Here is a 20834-nt window from a genome sequence, read left to right on the forward strand (position 1 = left end):
TGCTGTGAAGCAGCTGTAGCCTGCAATGAAGACACCCTTCAGTCTCCTCTTCTCCAAGTCTTCTGCAAATTAAGTCTGAATGACTGGTGCTAGGTATTTAAAAAACCTTTTAGCAGAGACAAGACTGTTAGTGCCAGAGGAGCCCTTTATGAGGCACATTTTCAGTCAATGAAAATGCAGGATGAGGATGCAAATTGAGCCAGTGCAGAGTCACAAACCATGGAAATTTCTCAGCAGCTCGCCCAGTGCCCTGTCACATCTCCTTCCTGTGGCTTCATTCATGAGGACAGAGCAAAGCACTCATCCTTTTCCTGTATGTCACATCCATGAGTATCTCATGCAGACTCAACACCATTCTCACTTTTCCATAACATGGCTCATATTTCTTCCAAGGGACAGAATCCATAACCCATGACGTGAACAATGGGAAGGCTTGTACAAGAATAACTCAGGATCAGCTCATTTCAAGCATGGTGAGGGATGCAAACAGGAACAGAAAAGAAGCAGCAGGTCTTTCCTCCTTTATGAGTGAAGCTCAGGTTCTGCAGCCAGGAAGCACTGCCTGTGATACAGTAATTGGTGGGATGTGGGAGGAGGAAAAGCTCTCTCTGAGCAAAGGTCTGTTTGTTTAAACAGATTTATAATGTAAAAATGGTGCTTTTATTTTCTGCAGTTGCTGCCAGCTGAAGGACAGTGGTTGCAGGTGGCAGGAGCTGCTGGAGACCTGGTCACACTGCTTTGCACTGGGTGCCTTCCTGTGGGGCCAAAGGCTGAGATCCCTCAGGGTCCCCAAGCACAGAGCACAGCCTGGACCCTCAGGTCCTCTAGAAATGACCCCAAACAGGACTCATGTGAGTAATGCTGATGATAAAAGAATCAGCGCATGGCAAAAAGTTGCAGGCAAGGAGCATCCCTGGATATGCATGATCTTTCTACAGAGAGAAAAGTTACCTCATTTGCTTTCTTGGGCTCCTGCTTTCTCCTGTACAGAGTTTTGAGTAAACATTCCCTGTATGAAGTTGCTAAGAGTCAAGGGGCCAGTCTGACAGAGACACCCTGGCCCCCAGATTTCTCTGGAGTGCCTCATATTTCATGTTTCATTTGGGGAAAAAAAAAATAATCAGCCCAGGTTTTCTCACTCCTAATCTAGAGTTTTGGTTTAACAGACAAAGCCAACTAATCAAACGTAATGAGCCCTTATTTTAAGGAAAACAGCTAATTTGAAAAGACCAGTTCTGGAGTTAGATCTCAGGACAGCAGTGTCTAAAGAGTTGAAATGTCCTAGATGGGGTCTCAGATGTCCCAAATCTCTCACAGATACCAGCTATGGATCACTGTCCTTTAGCATGAGAGTTAAGGAACAGGGCCAGACCCCAAAGTAAAGCAGCTAAGCCTCAGTTGGGTGTAATGTGCAGGGCATGTGCCAGCAGCCAGGTTTGTGCCCAGGTGCTGACCACAGCCTGGGAATGACGAATGCCTCATGGCAACTGCAGGTTTGGTCCCACAAGGCCAGGCGCAGAACCTGGGCTACACTTTTAAGGTTTAAAGTTTCTACACTGAACACATGTAGAATGTTTAATCCCAACTTTTCTCTGCTTTGTACTGTTATCTGAGACAGACAGTAACCCAATACTTTGTGTCTGGACTCCTGCACTCACTGGAATAAACATCTGTTTCTTGTACTGTGATTCATTTCATATATTATACAGCTTGGGACACCAAATTATTTCAACACATTCAGGCTCAAGGGATTTTTCAGCAGGTGAGTGGGCCTCGCTCACAAAGGCAGTGACTTTGGGTGGGAACTGGGCTTGTAAAATGTGGCCCTTTTATATATTTATTTATACAAATAAATGTCTATTACCCTGCACATATTAATTAGAAACAAAATCCCCTGGCAATCTCAGATGCTAAACTGGTGTTAACACTGGGAGGAGTGCTGCTATCCCAGTCCATGGCAGGAGCTCACAGGAGGGCTCTCATTTGACAGGACCTAGCAGACACCTGGCTCCATTAGTTTTATAGCTGGAGCAGATAAGGAAACCTTGTGTAATAAAAATATTTCCCAGGTGTCAGGCCAAAATACAGGCAGGTCACTGGGGCCTGTTAATGTTTGTGCTAGTGAAGACTGAGGAAGAATGGCATCACAGGAACTGGATAAAGTCTCTGTTGTGCAATGAGCATGATTTTAAAATTTAGACATGGTATATATCCATAAATATATGCAATTCACCAGGATATACTTCCTTGGCAGAATGGAGTTTCATGCAGGCTGAACAAATGGTCTCCTAAAGCATTTAACACCAGTGCTGCACCAGTGACCACTGTGGTCTCTTTTGCACACATTAGATCTAGCTTTTCCCATCTCTTTTCCTGCTAGAATGGACAAGGGAAAACTAAGGAGTCCTGGAAATAGCCACAAGGCTCAAATCTGGGCCATTTGCAAAGAGACAAGTGCAGGTGACAGGGGATGTGTGTGCACTGTGTGGTGTTGAAGTGGAGCCAGGCAGAGAATGCAGCAAACATTTCGTTTTCATCTGAGTCGTTAAAGGTTTGCAGGCAGAGCCTGAACATCTGGGATTTCACTTAAAGAGCAGACGTGGAAGTACTCAGATATCTACCTGGCCTACTGCTGCCTCCCTTTCCTTTCCAAATGTGGCTGCTGGGAACCACCCAACCATGATCAACTTCCAGTGCTGGCCAGATAAATTGTCCTCCCAAGGAAAATGAAGATAAGATCTCCAGATAGGCTTGTTTCTTCTCTCCCTGCTATCTTTTCCCCCAAACACAACATTTGTTGTTGCAGTTTCTAGTTTCACTGTTTTCAAACATACAAAATTTATTTTAAACATGATCCAAGAGGACTCATGCCACATGTTTGAAACCTTCATTTAACTCAGAGCTGAGAGCTAAAAATACAAACAATTTTTTGCTGTTCTCAGGCCCTTCCTTGTCTTGGCACATTACAGCACTGCTGTTATATACAACCAAAACACTGGCACTAATTGTTGTTAGGTAATTTTCTAGGGTGGAAATAGGAAGAAAACTGGACTTGCTGTCCCCCACATGGACATAGGTGTGCCCCTGGGCTGGGAGAATGTGACCCTGCCCAGCCAGCACTGAGATGCTCACTTGGGTTGCTGTAAGTAAAACTTTCACGTGACAGTTTGCCCCTGGAAACACAAACACAAGAGGGTGGGTTATTGTCCAGGCAATCCCAGTGCTCACACACTGATGGGAGGGACTGCTCAGTCACGTGTGCAGCCTTGTAAAAACGTGTTTTGGACCTGTGTTGGCAGGGAGGAAATGATCCCACACTTCACCTCCAACCCCTGCGTGTCTCCTGCTGCGTTTCCCAGCTTGGAAACAGTGCTGAGGCTGTGGCACTGTGGGGCCATGGCAAAGAGCCCAGTGGTGCTGGTGGCATCAGCCTCTGTGTCAGGGAAGCGGACATCTGTCATCTGTCCTGTGGCCAGGAGATGTCCCAAGCCACTGCAGACACCACTGGCATCCCCTGCCCTTGGTGAGAGCTGTGTAGATGCTCAGCCCCCTCCTACAAATCCCCAGTTTCCATTGCTGTCTCCCACAAAAATCTGCATTACTTTGAAGGAAAAAAAAAAAAGTCCTGGTCACAGACTGGTTGCTGGGTCACTTCTGTCACCAAAATCTCACCAAGGTGCCAAACACTATCTGCCATCAAAAGGCTGTGGGATGCTCGAGATGGGCAGGAGGCATTTTTGGTGATTAGATTGCAAAGCAGGAGTCTAAATATCACAGGTGTCCCAAAAGAAGAAGGTGAAGGAAATGAAAGTTACAACCACAATAAAGGTATAATGGGTATAGGAGGGTTGATAAGGTAAAGCAAGTTCTTTTATGGCTTATTTCCTGGCCTTGATCACTTGATACAGATCAAGATTACAACAGTTAATGGCTGTTATTTGGTGATGTTGGTCTCTGGGAATTTTGGTTGCTTCTCTTCAGGTCTTTCTCCCTCACCCCTCTCTTTTGTTATCTGATGCAAAAGCAGCATTTTAAGGACATAAAAGATAGCCTAATTCAGAGAATTTAATCCAAAGCCAGGTAGATTGAAGTGCTCCCATAAAATTCTTTGCATCACAATTTCCATCATTTTATTTGAGGTCAAACAACCACTTAGAAAGGACATTTTCATCTCTTTGAACATTTAATAACATATATCATAGACAGCTCTGCCTGATAAATGAATTATTAAAGATTTTACATTATCTACACTGGCAAGTTCATTAGGACCACTTCAAAGCTTCCCAGAGACTCCAAATGCCCAGGAAACAATCATCAAACCTTTTGGCTTAACTGGAAAGCTCATTCTGCCTTTTCTTATTTAACTTATTAGCCATGTATTATTCAAATGAAATAAACAGTGCTGCCTCCTCTGCTCACCCAGGCAAAGCCTGTGGCAGCAATCCACTGGCTCATTCAGCCTGGGCATGCACCAACCCCCCATGCAATCCAGAGCCCCTCAGGGCTCATCCATGGGCTAAACACGCTCCTGTTGGCTCAGGTGGCACTGAGATGCAGTGCTCAGACCCCAGGTCCCTGCAGACAGGCAGGACAGCAGCTCACATGGCACACTCACACCTCCACCTGTGACATGGCTGTTCACTGCACAGGACTTGTCACCAGCACAGCCAGGAGATAGCTGCACAATGCTCTGTGACGTGAAAATATCTTCTCTTACAAGATCATCACTCTTCTGGAATGAGGCTCCTATGCAGAATACCCATCAGTTTGTCATTATTAATTCTATCAGGAAGGAAAGCAAATTATTCTAAATTTCAGTGCTCAATGAGCCAGAACCAGTTAGAAGTCACCTCTGGGTACAGAAACCTTAACAATGTGGCTCTGCAATACCAGGCACTCAGTAACAACCTAGAAGCTCTTCCAGACATCAATATTTTCCCTTCTGTTTTCTGCTTCCTTTAGCACATTTTTAGGAGATGGGAATGAAGTCTTTTTTTACCTTTATTAAATAAATAACTTGATGAGGAAGACAGAATGGGGACACATTTTGGCCACCAGACAATGCAGTAAGGTATTTTTGAGTGGTGGCTTAATTAATTTTAAATTACATAGAGACATCAATATCACATTGATGGTCTGTCCACAGTGATGCTTGTTATTTCTGCCCTGAGCTGGGTCCAAAGTAGAGAAAGTTAATAAAATTCAATCCTCCTGGTTTGTTCTCCTCTCTTGCTGAGGCTGTAGGAGGAGGGAGGACAGACCTGCTTTCACACTGTAGTTGTTTTCCTTGGACTGGCTGTGGACAGGCAGAATGGCATCTCTAGACCTGGAGCAACTGGGGCAAGTTCTGTGAAAATGCTGAGCTTTCCCCTTCCCTGTCCTCCCCCTGGTACACTGGGATCTGCCAGCAGCTTGAGTATTTCATGCTGTGCATGCTCCCCAGGTCACACTCCCACATACAAGAAGTATTTTCTTTCCTCCCTGTATTTGATTGCCACTGCTCCCACGGACCATGAGCTAGCCCAAAGTGATATAATGATGATTTGCTGGCAAAAAATAATCAAACAAACAATTTCACTGGCACAGGCTGATTACCTTGTGTTTAGCCTCTGTCCTAAATTCAAACAAACTGAAAATGGTGCAGAACAGGAGAGGAGAAGGCATCCCCACTTGGAGAGCTGGAGAGGCACATGACAAACATTTGAAATGTTTTGGACTGATTCTTTTCCCTTCCCTGGGCTGGTGCACAGCTCTGGCAGGTGCAGATTTCCACAACCCTCTATTAAGAGCCACAGCCAAATTCAAAATCTAACCCCAAATTATTATTATTACTGTTATTGTGAGTCAGAGGAGGCTGAAAGGAGTATTTCACAACCCTGATTGGATTCAGCTGCAGAGTTCACCATCAGCAAATGATGGTGATCATCGTGCCAATGTTGCAGTGCTTTTAAAATGTCCTGACACGTGCTTTAGTATGAACATCACTGGATTCTGGCTGGTTTCCAAGAAATTAATCTTCTCAGCACATATTCTGCAGGGTGAGCATAATGTGGTCTGTAACACAAATGCAAAACACGGCTGTAGTTTACCCCGAGGGGGACACTGATGTGTGATAAACTAAATGGGCCTTTTTGGCCCAGACTGCCAGGATTGTAGGAGTCCCCTGTGGGCAAGGCTGAAAGATAAGGTGAGAATAATCGAGAAACAGCAATTAGCTTCACCCAAGGAGGTTAATGAGGACAGAAATTTTCCTGTTATAACAGTCCTGGTCACCAGCCTCTCCCTCCCCTCTCTCTTGTCCCTCCTCAGGGACAGTTTGCAATCCCAGCCCCTGCCAATGACCCTTCCCAATGCTGGGATGCTGGTTGCAAACACACCTTTTATTCTCTTCTGTCGGATTACAAGTTTTGCTGTGCTGTGTTGTACCCTACATTGTATTCCAGGGATCTGCAGTGTGGAGCACACCACAGTTGCTGGCCAGGCCTGACTGCAGGGGAGCTGGAAATGCTGAGTCTGGAGAACAGTCTGAGAGAAAAAGAAGCCAGACCCTTTCCAGATGTGCACAGCAAAAGGTCAAGGGGCAAGCTGCAATGCAGGATATCTGCTTGGGTATCTGAAATAAACCTTTTTGCTCCAAGGTGGTCAGCACTAGCACCAGCTGCCCAGGGTGGCTGTGCTCCTTTCTTAGAGATACTCAAAACCCAGAAGGACAGTCCCTATACAACCTTGGAGATACTCAAAACCCAGAAGGACAGTCCCTATACAACCTTGGAGATACTCAAAACCCCAAAGGACAGTCCCTACACAACCTGCCCCAGCTTTGAAGCTGGCCTTGTTTTAGTAGAGGGCTGGACTGGAGACTTCCAAAAGCCCACTGCTGCAGGCAAACCCCTCTTGTATGGGCACAGTCACAAAGCAGAGTTTTTTCTTTTGCTGTAGCCTTTCTTGGTGGTGATCTTCTCACGTCTGCATTTCTGTAACAGCCTCCTGTTTCTATCAGTAGGGTTCACTTATAGCCTATAGTACACTGCCAGGGCAGAGCAGGGCCATGGAATAGTTTGGGTTGGAAGGGACCTTAAAGACCATCTAGTGTCAACCACGGGCACTGGACCAGGTTGCTCAAAGTCCCATCCAGCCTGGCCTTGAGCATTTCCAGGGCTGGAGCATCCGCAACTTCTCTGTGCAACCTGTTACAGTGCTTCACCACCCGCACAGCACAGAATTCCTTCACAGTATGGAATTTCAACCAGGTGCTGGGGGAGCCGGTGTGCGCCCGCAGCCCCTGCTGTCCTGCCCCGGCTCCTTCTCCGCCCGCCTTGGGCCCGGGGCCGGGGCCGGGCGCGCTCGCTGCTCTGCCTCCATCGCTGCTCCACGCTGGGTTTTGGAAGTTCAAGGGCGAAGCGGATCGCGGAGGCGAGCGCAGACCGGGGTGTGGGACAGGCGCTTCGCTCCACTCCGGTCCGGTCCTTCCTTGACGGCTGCAGTGCACTCCGGTGCCCCGGACTCCACAGCGCCTTCCCCTCAGCGGGACACGGAGCCCCGCGCCCCGTCCGGACAGCGCCGGCGGAGACAGCGCCGGACGGGACGGGCGGTCACGCCGGGCAGCGCGGCGGTGGCGGTGCCAGGACTGATTCTGATTCTGATCCTGATCCCGGGGCCGGTCTCGGTGCCGGTCCCGGTCTCGGTCTCGGTCTCGGTCGCGGTCCCGCCCGCGCCCCGTGACATCGGCGGTGACGCGCTGGGGGCGGCCCTGGCGGCCCACGTGGGCGCTGACGCGGCGGCGGCGGGCGGGCCGGCGGCAGGTGAGGCGCGGCGAGCGGGGCAGCCCCGGGTGGGTGCCCCGGGCTGATGGCAGAGAGCGGGACCTGTGCCCGGGGCCCGGTCGGGCCATGGCTTTCCCCTCCAGCCCGTCCCCGGCGGGTCTCCAGGCCCAGCCCGGGCGCCCAGGCCCCGCAGGGGATCCGGCACTGACAGCCGGGCCCGGCCGGGGTGGCCAGGCCCAGGCGGCTCCGCCAGCCCTCTAGAGGGCTGGGGGAGGCTTTTAGCCCAGGTGGGCACGAACATCTCCCGTACGAGGAGATCCGGTGGGAGCTGGGCCTGTTCAGTCTGCAGAAGAAAAGACTGAGAGGGGATCTCATCAATGCATGTAAATGGTTTGAAGGTGGGTGCAGGAGGATGGTCCAGGCCCAGCGACAGGACGAGGAACAATGGCCATAAACTAAAACACAAGAAGCTCCACCTCAACATGAGGAAGAACTTCTTTACATCGAGGGTAGCAGAGCACTGAACAGGCTGCCCAAAGATGCTTTGGTGTCTCCTTCCCTGGAGACATCCAGAACCCACCTGGATGTGCTCCTGTGTCACCTGCTTCAGGTGACCCTGCCTTGGCAGGACTGGACCAGAGGTCCTTTTCTACCCCAACAATTCTGCCATTCTCTTTGGTGAGTTACAGGTGCAGCATGGTTCTGTGGAGAGGGGACAAGCAATGGGCTTGTCCCTCGGTGCATGGCTGCCCTGTGTGCAGAGCAGCCTGGCTTTGAGGTGGTGCTGCTGGCTCCCGACTATCCAAGCCAATGTGCTTATTTTGAATGAGACTGTTCATAAAAGAGAAAGCGGAGAGGAAATTATCACAAGGACGAGCATATCTGACGAAAACATGACATAAACACTCAGGGTGGTCTACACAGACCCACCTGCAGCCAGAGCTACTGGCCTCGCCTCCCTTCCCCACTGTGGCACTGGCACACCCTGACACAGGGGCCCTGGTGGCCATTGCTGCTGTCCATTTCTGTGCATGCATGTGGGAGGCAGGAGGACGTGTCTGCTTCCTCTGGCAGCATTTTCGTGGTTGCTCTTTGCCCCGTGTGTCTGATGGGGAGGCTGTCCAGGCAGGATCTGGTCTGGGCTCTTGGAGAGCTGCCTCCTGCAGCCTGAGTGAGGTGTAGATAAAATATGTCTAGACAGTGGCAGATTTTGGGATCCAGCTCTGACTCTTGTCATGCTGCAGTGGTACTTGGCATGTTACTCCTGCTCTGCCTTAATTTCTCCATCTGCAGTATGGGGAGTGGCCCCTGATAGAGTGACTGAGAAAACAAATTGGCATAAAGCAGCACACGCTTGCAAGATTTAATCATAAATCTTGACAAGCAAATGCCTGACCCTTGACGTTCCCTGTTCCCTCATGGTTCACCCTCAGTGCATCTCTAATCTTACCACCAAGAACTCAGTGTTCATGCATGTTCAGCTTCTGGCTGGGGGATGAGAATGTTTTATGGGCGGGCAAAGTTTGTTAGCCATTTCAGTTTTGCCCTTTGCTTTCTCAGGCACAGTGGAGCTTATGAAGGCCGAGCAAAGAGCTGGATGGTATTTTGTGTGAGCACAGACAAGTGGCATCCAGACAAGGGGAACTGCAGAGACAGGTAACAAGGGAGCCTGGTACCTTGGAAAAAGTTACGGCAGGAAATGGGGGTGGTTCTTGCACTGCTACAGCCACTAACTTAATTAAGCTGTGTGTCATTTTTATATCTGGATTGATTAAATAATGATAGAAATAGTGATAGAGAAACTGTTTTAACTTTGTAGAGGCTTGTAATGGTGGCCAAGGGAGGAAAAGTCACCTGTTAAGACTTATAGGGGTGACCACAGTAAATGGCTACCAACTATCTCTGAGAAAATGGCTTCTATTTCTCTGGAAACTGAAGACAATTTTTATTGTGAAGTTTGTGAAGAATCTTTTGAAGACCATTTCTTATATTGTGGGGGTTATCCAAAGTAGAAGTGCTCCTTAAGTTGGGTTTTGTTGCTAATCTACCTTAGTTGTGTTTTTAATATCGAAAGCAAATCTTTCAACAGTGAGAATACTTTTAAGATTATTTCTTTTAGTCCTTGAGAGAATCTCATCTTGCTAACAAAACCATGGCTTGTCAACAAGGAGCTTTATTAAAAAGCAAAGCCTTGTCATGCCTTGCCTATTTATATGGACTTCTGGACTCCTGGAGACAAAGCACAGGCCAAGAAAGGAAGCTGTGTCCTTATGAGTTTGTAGAAGGAGATTCTTTTCTGCTGGCTTGTCACTATGTTGTTGTTCTCTCTCCTGTGTGTTTCACCCTATCTGAACATAAATCAGCAGCAATGTTATAGAGTATTACAGCAGCTCACTGTGGAGGACAAACAGAAACAATCACAGTATTATAAAGTTCAGTATAGCTTGCAAATACTGTATAAAGCAATGACATTTGTGCTGGAAATAAATCTGAGGTGTAATCCCCTGCAAAGGGATGAGATACCAGTTTGAGGATACACTAGTATGGTGCCTTTTGAGATTGATTTGCTTTTGGTGTTCTGGGTTTTAAAAGACAGTTTACCTGTGTCCCTGACTCTGTGGGCAGAGTCAGTCTCACACAAGTCTGGTGTGCTCTAAACTTCCTGTGATGAGACATGTGAATGGTGATCTTGGGTTTTCTTTACACCTGAACCCACCAGATCTTGGTTCAGGTTGTGATTTGGTCACAGGACTACTGTGTGACCTCAGTCAAGTCAAACCTTGTGAAAGGGTGGCAGCTTTTCTGCCTTCCTGTTCAGATGGCAAACATCTCAGGGCAGGGACTGTGCCTTACTGTGCTTTGCCATAAGAGTGTAATGTCATCTGGGAGTCCTGGTAGCTACTGAGGTGTAAATAGAATAAGTGCCTGGATAAGCAAAAAACGTTTGAGACTTGCATGCTGTTTGCATCTCCCCTCTATGACCTGTTTGTAGACATGGCTGTGAAATGAGCTGTGAAATTAACTGGTCAGAATAAAATACTTCATAGCATGGCCTTCAAGCAGCACATAACCCACCTTGCCCTGGAAAGTGACAGCACTAAAGTTATAAGAGTTCTTAAAAATGTGAGAGGACTGGAGAGAAAACTGGGAAGGGGATTATCCCAATTTGGGCATACTTTGGAGATATGAGCAAAGAAAAAGGTGGAGAACCTCTGAGGTTTAGGCTGTTTGATTTTCCTAGTTTTTCTGGCCAGTCACCCTCTGCAGCCAGCGTGTGCCTCCCACTGCAGCCATCTCCTGTGCCAGCACAGCAGCAGGGCCTGGCACATCACTGTGCCGGGTGCTCACAGCGGGCACTGCCTGGTCAGGGTTTGGGGGAGCTCATGGAGAGGCTGCTGCTCACTGCAGTGCCAAAGGCACATCCATTGCAAAAACACACCCAGGGAGGCTGCCCTGTGCCCTTGGTTTTCCCTCTTATCTGCTGTGTGCCATCCAGGCTGTGCCCCACCCCTGCCTGGCACCAGCTGACATCTGCAGAGCATTTGCCAAAGGTCTTTAGAGAACATTCCCATGAGCATCCTTAGATGTCCTCTGGCAGTCACTTGTGAGAGCTCATTGGGCTGTTCCTCCTGTTACAGCTGGGTTCTTGCTAGGTGAACTAGTATGCAGCCCTGAAGTCAATGTAGCCAGTGAATACATCCCTCTGAATGTCCTTGGGAGCAGATTTCTTTTGTCGGAGTTAATTCAGTCAGCAGTTCAGGATGAAACTCTGGGCTACAGTAAAACCTCTAAAAGTTACATGTATAACTGGTCCCATATGGAGAACTCCATATCTGAGTTCCAGATGTGCATGTCTTCCTCTCCACAGCATCCCTGGCCCTAAAGTGAAAAGACTGAGAGTTTCTCTCAGTGCACTTGGTAGGTGGGGCAGTTCTGATCTGTGGGTACCTGGCTCTCATGCCAGGACCTTTCCTGGCTGTCACAGGTGCTTTGTTCCTGGTGCTGTCCACATGCAAGAAGGGGTTGACCAGTGCATTATCACCACAGGGCATTCCATCCTTCACCAGGTGGGAAAGATCCTTTCCAGGACAGGCCAGCTTCAACTCTCTGGCCTTAACCTGACTTCTTGTTCTCAAGAAATGACAAGACAAGACATGTGAAATTCTGGTCTGAGAGGGATGATGTTGGCGCAGTTGTCCTCAAGGGGAGTTTCCAGTGGAAACAGCTTCCTCCAGCCTGTGCACATGGGTGACCTGGGATGGCTGGGGAAACACTGAAGTTTTGTGCTTTGTTTTAGTTGCAGGCAGGAAGATGAGTCCGAAAATTACAACAGAGCTGCTGAAGCACCTGCGGCAGGTGATGAAGAACCCCAGATATGTACAGGAGCCTGTCCAAGCCTACATAGTGCCCTCTGGAGATGCCCACCAGGTATGGATGGATGCATTATGGGAATTGTCATACTTTCATTCCCTGCAAAAAATAAAAGCCAGGTATAACTAAAATTGTCCTTTGTTTAACCACTTTAATGGTTCTAGCATAAAAGTCTGGGAAACCTGAGAAGTATCATTTTGGAAAACATTTCTGGGGTCTGTTCAGGAGATGGAGGTCTTTGTGTTCTTGTAACAAATCAGGGTGGATGTTCCACCAACAGCTTTTCATCACGTTGTCTTCAGGGAGCTCACATTGCAGAAAAGGGAGTTTGCCAGGGCACTTGCTGTGCCCATCCTGGCTGTTGGGAAGAAAGGGTTTACTGGGGGAGGAACAGGCCTTATCTGGGCTTGACTTTCCCCAGTAGCATCTCCTGATCAATGCATACTCTCAATGAAGGTAGCAAAGGTTTAGTTGAAGAGTTTTCTCTTTGCTAGATCCAGTTCTTGGTGGAATTTTTTGCCCTCTGCTGGAGCCCTTCAGATCCCAGATGAAGGGGCCTTAGGGGGGACAGGGAAGGAACAGGCCACAGTGACACTTGCCTTTCCATGCTGCTCTGCATCACATTCTGTGCATTAAAGACAGGAGGCAAGTCTGGGCCCAGGGTGGTAACCCATAGCAATAACTGTTGTGTGCTGTTTCCACTGTTAGGAATTTTGTAGTCCATGACATAAATTTTAAATTGCTGAACTGCCTTTTACCTCCCTGCTTGCTCATGTGTAAGGTTCACTCTGTTAGGAGACCCAAGAACTGCTGAGGGTTTTCCCCTCCTCAGCCATTTTCAGGAAACAAAAGACCTGAAGCTTTACTGGCACACACCCAGAGCTCCCTTTTACCCCCGGGGTGCACAAGAGCAAAATGCAACTGAATCAGAACCTTTGCCCTTGACTTGGCACTGGGGTGAGCTGGGTCCAGACTTGTCTGTGCCCTGGGACCATATGTGCAGCATCGTGTTTCCTCATAGGGAGATCCAAACTTGGGCAGGTAGGGGGAAGGCGTTTCCTGCAGCTGCTATTGTCTGCTGCATTCCTGCCTCAAGCTGCCTCTGTCCATATATAACTCTGGTTTCATTTCACTAGACATTAAATGCTGTCATGTGAGTTGAAGAATGTGACCCTCAGGACTTCTGGGTTTTTCTGTTGCTTTCTTTTCCCTGACAAAGTGCAGTTAAGCAGAGAACCCCACGTTGCTATTTCCTGCCAGGCGAGTTGGTCAGGTTTCTCTGCAGAGGGAATCTATCTGAATAGGAACGATTACTAAAAACTGCTGATTCTGGTGCCTCTGAATAGCTGGTGCAGGGTTTTTTTCTGTAAGTGTTGGGAATTGATGCAGTTTTTGCCAATGACAGAAACCTGTTGATCCCAGAACAGCCTTATTGATTCCAGGTAAGTTGTGATGACCTGTGATTTGAAACTTCTCCAGGTTCCAAGCAAGGGTTTGTTTCCTGTGTGCAAACAAGAACTTTACAGCCTTGCAGGCAGATTTTGCTCTTAGGCAGCTCCCTCCATGAGTCAGAATACTGTAGTTTAATGATACCCAAGTGTTTGGTGGCCTAAGCCATTTCCTCCCTGCAGTCCAAACAAGATATGTATTACTGTCCTTGCCTCTCTTAGCTGTTCCTGAGGCTGTCCTGGCATCTGCATCACAGAACTTGTCAACAAATAGGGCTTTCCCTCCTGTGGTGTTGCCACAGGGTTTAGATTGCGGTAAACTTTATTCCCTTCTGGGTTGCAAAGGAGCCCCTGGATCAGACTCATGCTGATACACCCTGATGCTGCAACTTGCTGACTAATTTCAGTTTGTAACACTGGGAATGTTGATGAGCTCTGAGTTCTGTGATGCTTTTAATATTGGTTTTCCTGCAAGGCTAGGTGGCTTAGATTATCATGCTGCCAGGAGTCTTGCTACCAGTTGTGTCCTTTGCTTTCCATGTTTAGTTGTGTAAAAACTGAAAGACTTGCAGAACTTCTCAAACACACCTGCCTCTGACTCAGACTTAACCAAGGCTGCCTTGGATTTGTGGCTCTTACACTCAGCCCTGGATGTTGGCTGGCTGCTTTAATTTTTGAAAACTTGGATGCTGGTGATAAGAAGTCAGAGGAACAGACTCTTTCCTTGGGGCCCAGGGGGGTCCAGAGGCTGATGAGAAAGGAGGATAGTCCCAGCCAAAATGGAATGAAACCCAAAGAGTCCCAGTTCCTTTCAGGAGTGCTGGGTGGCTACAGGTGCCCAAGGATGAAGGGATGAAAAGCCATGCTTTTAGGAATGAGGTGCCTAAACCCTTTGTGGCTTGGTTTAAAATGTCAGAGCTTTTGGGATGTTGCAGTGGTAAAAGCAGGATCCATTTTTATGTTGAGTCAATGTGTGTTTACATTGAATCTGGAGTTTGCCCATATGGGACTATTCAGAGACTGGAAGAGCTGCTTCTTAATGGGAGGGAATGAGGTTTGGATTAGAGCTTGGGTTTGGAGCCAGTCAGAGCTTAACTGCAGCTGGCTTCACCCTCCAGGCCTTGACTCAAAAAAAATTTGGTCAGATTTGACTGGTTGTCCACATGAAGGAAGCACCTGCCCAGCTTAGGGCCCCATGTTTGGGTTGGCAGAGGTGCTGTCTTCTCCTCAGGGCTGGCTCCTCTGACACACACTTGTGCTAAGCTGAGGAATCAGCCAGGTTATAAAGCAGGAGGTGGCTTGTGCACAGGTTGCTCTGGCGTGTTCCAGCTCTTACCAATGCAGTTTGGTTTTTGGCAGTGAATCCCTCCCTCCCTCCAGGGTCACTGCAGTGTTTGTTCTTTAATGACACCAGTGTCGTGCCTCTAAGGGTAGCCAGGTGCACTTTGCATTGCTGATCTTGGTTGACAATAGACTAAAATGAGCTTCAACATGTTTACAGCACAACCATGCAGGCTCTGGGGATAAGCAGCACTGATTTTTTGGGGGTTCTTCCTGGCTTAGATGAGCATTTTTTGTGATGTAGCCCCCAGTTTTGTCTGTGTGACTGACAGGTGCAGTGAGAAGCAGATGTAAAAGGACTGAGGAGGGGCAGGCTGAAGGCCATCAAAGCTGCAAGACAACCCCAGGGAAATACCTTGTTCTCACTGTGCTGTGGTCTGTGCTTTGTGTGGCACACACAGGTGTTCCCCATGTAATTTTAGCTTGTGCAAAACATGGGCTCATCTTTACACAGTGAGGGCTGCTGCATGGAACAGAACAAGTGGGTGTGCAAGAATTCAGACTGACAGATGAATGAACTGTCTTTCCCTCCAGATCCCTGATACTCCCTTTTAAAGCCCTTCTGCCTCATTGTAAACACTCAGAACACTCCCTGGTCTGTGAATGGGATAGCATGAGGTTTTCACAAGCAAACGAACCTGTAGTCTCTGTTGTGTTGGTCAAGAGAAATGGAAAATAAATCACTGCTCTCATTTATACTTAAGTACATCATTTGGGATGTATTTAAGTGATGTGATCCATGATGGAGAATTTCCAGGATCTCCTATTGGCATTGGACCCTCGGAGAGGATGTCCCCACCTTTGAGCTGGGAAGTGAAGGAGAGGGGAGTCATAGCAGTCAGCAGGCTGAATAGTCTCTAGGGAGTGTTGAAATGAGGAATCCTCAGGTCTGGCATCACTCTGCCTTAGTGTTCTGTCCTGCTGCTCTGAGGCAGGCAGTGGGGAAACAGACACTTGATTCTGTTCCCTCAGCAGCTTTGTCCACTCTCTCTGCTGATGCTTTCACCATTATTTTAAAGCGGCTCAGAGGTGATCATGTGCTGTATGGGGCTGAGGGATCCACCCCATCAGCTGGAGCTGTGCTGAGGGCACTCATCCTTTCCCAAGGTGGCTGTCCTGACCTCCCCTGTCCCCACAGGAGACATGTGACATGCTGAACATGTTACAGCCCTATGGGGCTGGACAGGAAAAGGCACAGGAAATTAACTGGGCCCTCATGGTCTCCATACCCCCCTCCTTTCTGCCAACTTTCACTAGAGTTTGGATAAAATGGAGGATTTCTTTGGGGTATATACCAGGAATCTTGGCAATTGGGAGCAAAAGCCACTCAACAAGATCCTCTTTTGGGCCATAAGATTTGCTGTCCCAAGGTTCAGTTTCAAAATCTTAGTGGTGGATGGTTGCTTGGCTTCACCCAGGAGGGGACAGACATGGCTGTTGTGGAAGGGGTTTGATGATGGAGTGATTTGGAGCAGAAATAAAGGTCCCAGGTGCTGTAATTTGTGCTGCTTGCTCTCTCCTGTGCTTTGAACCCTCTGTCTTCCTTAGAACCGTGAAGAGCAACAGATTTGAAGGGAGTATATTTTAACAATCAGGTGATTCTTTCACAGTAGGGACTAAAAGCACCTGAGAATTGGGCTGTGATTTCTTAGCTCAGTTCCTAAGATGTTTCTGTTGCCCCAGCACAGCTGGAGGCAGAGAAACAGACTTGAATTTCAGGCCATTTGTAAGGTACAAATCCAGGGGTTTTGCAGCTCAAACGTCAGTGCTGTCAGCCTGGATTAAGCTGATTTGCTGATTTGCACTAGTTCATTAACAGGCCTACTCAGCAGTTCTGACCTACAAACTTGCCAGAATGGAATCCCATAAAAAAGTCATGTAGGTCATGTGAAGGTTTAGTTGTTTTAATTTTGGCAGTTCCTGTTAATATCAGGTGTCTGTGCATTCTCAGGCTCTTCAACATTTTGAAACAATGTATCCAGAAACACGGGTTGTAACAGGTTTAGGATGAAGATGGGCTCTTATTCCCTCTCATCCATCAAACCATGCTTTTGTGATTTTGGCTGTAGTCTGATTTTGACTAGGCAAGGAAGAAGTGAAAGCATCAGTATCTATTTGTCCCAAGTATTAAATTTTTTACAGTCTTACCACCTTGATGATTTTCTTTCAGTGTCACTATTGCAGGAAAAAAAAAAGTCTTAAAGGAATTCTTATAAATGCATATAAAATGAGGGGACTTCAGTGGACATAGTGAATTTTAAAGATTTTATGTGCTGATTACCTCAAGAACAAGGGGTGCTTCTGGTTTCCCTTCCCTTCACGTTGCAGCTTCAAAGGCATGATTTGTTTGTTGCCCAAAGGGGAGGCTGAGTGTGAAATAAACGTCTGCAAACTCTGAAGCACTTCAGTGTTTACAGATGTTTGTGGGAGAAAAGTGCTGCAGCTTAAAAAAACCCACCAGTTAAACATAAATACAGTATAATCACAGTGGGATAGAGCCCAGGAATTTTTAACTCATTTTGTTCTCTCTGTGGTGTCCTTTAGGAGAAAAAGCTTATCAAAGTATTTGTCATCAGCTGATTGTTTTTTTCCCCTGCTGCTATAAATAATTGCTGCCTCTTTTGTTTTCTAGAGCGAGTACATTGCACCCTGTGATTGCAGAAGGGCGTTCATCTCTGGATTTGATGGCTCTGCAGGTACCTTTCCAGAACTTGGGTTCTTGCATAATTTTCCTCTAAAGAAATAGTTCCTTTCATGGCATAGAGGCAGGATGGAAAAGAAAATCTATCCGGCTTGTTTGGACTGTTTTATTCCCATTTCAGCATCTGCAGAATTATGTCTTGGCTACCCGCTGGAATTATGTAATATCAGCAGAATAACAAGTTTTCACAAAATGTTTGACCCCTAAATGAACCTCTCATAAAGTAAAATCCTGTTAACTGTTTAATGTGGTGCCTGTAACCTGTGGTCATTTCTTTTGATGTGCAGCCAGTATGAACAGATTTTTACGTTGCCCGTTTGGGCTGGGTGAATAGTGGATGGGCTTTAGCTGGCCTTTCTGTTTGAACAGAGCCAGGGCCAGAAACTCTGCATTTGGAAACTGAGCACTGTGGAAAAGTTTGCTTATCTTGCCGAGACAGGATGTTTTCTTGGCTGTAGGATAGGTCTGTGTTTCAAGAGACCTCATTTTTACCCTAGCTCTACCCTAAGCTGTGCAAATTACACTGTTCTGTGGTTGTTGGAAAGTCACTTTAGTCTGCTGAAGTTATTTTACCCTCTAATTGCATATCGTTTTAATAAATACTGGTACCTATGTTTGGAGGGTCTATTCATCAGTTCCTATGAGCTCTGGGGCCTCATTTGGAAGGTGATAAATCCAGGGCTGTGGGCAGCTGTTAATGGCTAACGTGAATCCTGTATTAATTCTGCTCCTTCTGCGCAACCTCTTCATAACCTTGCTCTCTAATTGTGCCCTTGTTATGTACTTGGAAGGTCTGTTCCCAGCCTGATGCACAGTGAGGTTTCACACAGGGGCTCACCTTGTGTTTCTTGCTTCATCTTTTCAGGCTGAAGCAACTTAAAATGGGGTTTGTTATGGGGGAATTTGGTAGAAGACAATGAGTTAATAATTGGAAACTCTGCTCTGCTAATCTGAGTATCAGTTTTTTGTGACAGAAAGTATTGTCAAGATGCAGACTCCAAAGACTTGGATTCAGTTTCAGTTTGTGCCATGGTTTGTTTTGTTTTGTATTGTCAAGGGCAAAGCAATCTGAGTGCCTTGCTGGGATGTCACTGCCCCTCAGCTGTCTGTTTGCATCCCTCCATCTGGAGTCAGTGGACTGGGACAGACAATGAAAGCAGCAGAAGTTTATGTTCATGTTTCCTGTTCAGCCATTTCTGCTAGAGCTACAGCTGGGGGTGATACCCGTGTCTGCAGGCCTGCTATCAGCGGTGTTTTGTGGGTGGCCAGAGCCCAGGCTTCCTCTCCAAAAGAAGCTGGGATGGAATTCAGAGATGTACAGTATATGTTACTGTGACAGCAGCCAAGTTAGACCACAGTCTCTGTTACAGAAGGTTTGGAAAGCCCCACTTACCCAGTTCCACTGGCTGGCTGAGATTTGCTTAAGCTGAGTTCATGTGAGGCAATTCATTAGGGTGCATCCTTGTGCATACTGTCTCCAGTAGGATTTGGAAGGTCACAGGGCAGGGGAAACAGGGAGTATCTCCACTGGAACAGGAATAACTTTTGAACAGTGATCAGAGGTGCCTTTTAGGGAATTAGGGTGAATTTCAAACCCTGTCCCTGCTGTGTGTGTCTCTGCATGGTGGCTGCCCACCCTGAATCCCTTTCTGCCTCCCTGCCTAGGTACTGCCATAGTGACCGAGCAGCACGCCGCCATGTGGACTGACGGACGCTACTTCCTGCAGGCTGCACATCAAATGGATAGCAACTGGACACTCATGAAAATGGGTATGCAGGAGCCTGGGGTACTGCTCCACTGATCAATGGAGAACAGTCACTTCCCATAAGTACAGCTTGAGCTGTAGGGATATCCCATCATGCAGGGACTTTGGGACATGTTGGATACACAGCTTCTGCTTTAGTGTCCTGTGAGAACTCTTGCCTGTGGGTCTAGACATTCATTAGTAGACATATCTAATGCATTAGCTTGGACTTTTTGCATAGTGTGGGAATGTTTCAATGTGACTGCTTCTTTGAACTTTTTTTTTTTGAATCCTTGAAGGTCTGAAAGATACACCAACTCAGGAGGATTGGCTAGTGAGTGTCCTCCCAGAAGGCTCCAAGGTGGGAGTGGACCCTTTCATTATTCCAGCAGGTTGGTTTTACTTTATACTTATAACTCTGGGTAGTGCAACTGGATTTTTCTTCCTTTCTTCTCTGGCTGAGCAGTTGTGTGATGGTGTGGAGCTAACCATGTTTCAGATGTAGTGCTAGTTAAACTGTTATGCAAAACAGGCTGGATTTTTGTTTAGCTATATATCACAAGAGTTACATTGCAGTGCATTGACTCCAAAGCACAAGGGATGAGAACTGCTTTCTAGGCTTGCAGTGACTGTACCTGAAAAGCAGAATTCTGATCACCTCTTTTTGTCTGTGCTTTGGCTTGTCATGGGCACTTCAGTACAAAGGTTCTGAATGCCTTGGTCAGCATGTGAGCAAGAGCACCCAGGCACAATTCAAGCTGTTACTCCTGCTTGGTGGCCTTGGAATCTCTGCAGCTTTCCCTGTAGGAAGCACAGGGAGAAGTGTCATTTATATCAAAGTATCCATCTATTCATGCTTCAAAACATGAGGCACAATGCAAAGGTCACTGGAGGCAAGGGGAGATGCTTGTTTGGATGGATTAAGGACCTGTCTTGTGGCTGTGTGGAAGTAACTCTTATCTTGTCTAGCTTAGATCTAGCATGGTTCTGCACTGGTGAGAAAACACCCTTAGGGCAGCTTCTGCTGTGGCTTCTTCCAGAGACTTCTGTCTCCCAGCTGGAGCAGTTCTTCAGCTCAGGCATGAGGCTTCAGGACTGTGAGGTTCTGTACCTGCCACTGGCTACTGTGGCATGTTTGTGGAACTGTAACTTCAGTAGATTTTGCTGCCTTTTTTAAGGCAATGGGAAGAAGGAGGGGCTGGAAGGAAAGGAGAAGAATGATTTTTGAGTTTGACCTTTGTGAAGAGAGCTATTGTTGAATATATGTGTGTTCCTTAAAGCCCCCACTCTTGACTTTCTTCCCTTTGACAGACCAGTGGAAGAGAATGTCCAAAGTCTTGAGAAGTGCTGGCCATGACCTTGTGCCTGTCAAAGAAAACCTGATTGATACAATCTGGACAGATTGTCCTCAACGCCCCTGCAAGCCTCTCATCACACTTGACCTGAGTTACACAGGTGAGGAGCT

At 47.3% G+C, this 20834-nt stretch overlaps 1 protein-coding gene across 2 annotated transcripts in view; it reads left to right on the top strand.

Moving 5' to 3' along the window:
* The first annotated feature begins 7760 nt into the window (after positions 1 to 7760).
* XPNPEP1 (X-prolyl aminopeptidase 1) overlaps positions 7761 to 20834 on the top strand; it is a 30674-nt gene continuing 17600 nt past the window's right edge. The window contains exons 1-7 of one of the 2 annotated variants that reach the window (XM_054277153.1): positions 7779 to 7802; positions 9324 to 9419; positions 12061 to 12191; positions 17556 to 17619; positions 19290 to 19394; positions 19669 to 19761; positions 20681 to 20824. In XM_054277153.1, coding sequence (XP_054133128.1) covers positions 12075 to 12191; positions 17556 to 17619; positions 19290 to 19394; positions 19669 to 19761; positions 20681 to 20824 — 523 coding nt within the window. In that variant the 5' untranslated portion in view covers positions 7779 to 7802; positions 9324 to 9419; positions 12061 to 12074. Of the gene's footprint in view, positions 7803 to 9323; positions 9420 to 12060; positions 12192 to 17555; positions 17620 to 19289; positions 19395 to 19668; positions 19762 to 20680; positions 20825 to 20834 lie in introns of both variants that reach the window. The other variant, XM_054277152.1, reaches the window with a different exon arrangement.

This window comes from Melozone crissalis, unplaced genomic scaffold, assembly GCF_028551555.1.
Source record: "Melozone crissalis strain CALT ecotype California unplaced genomic scaffold, PUWL_Pcris_2 ptg000019l_1, whole genome shotgun sequence".
NCBI lineage: Eukaryota > Metazoa > Chordata > Aves > Passeriformes > Passerellidae > Melozone > Melozone crissalis.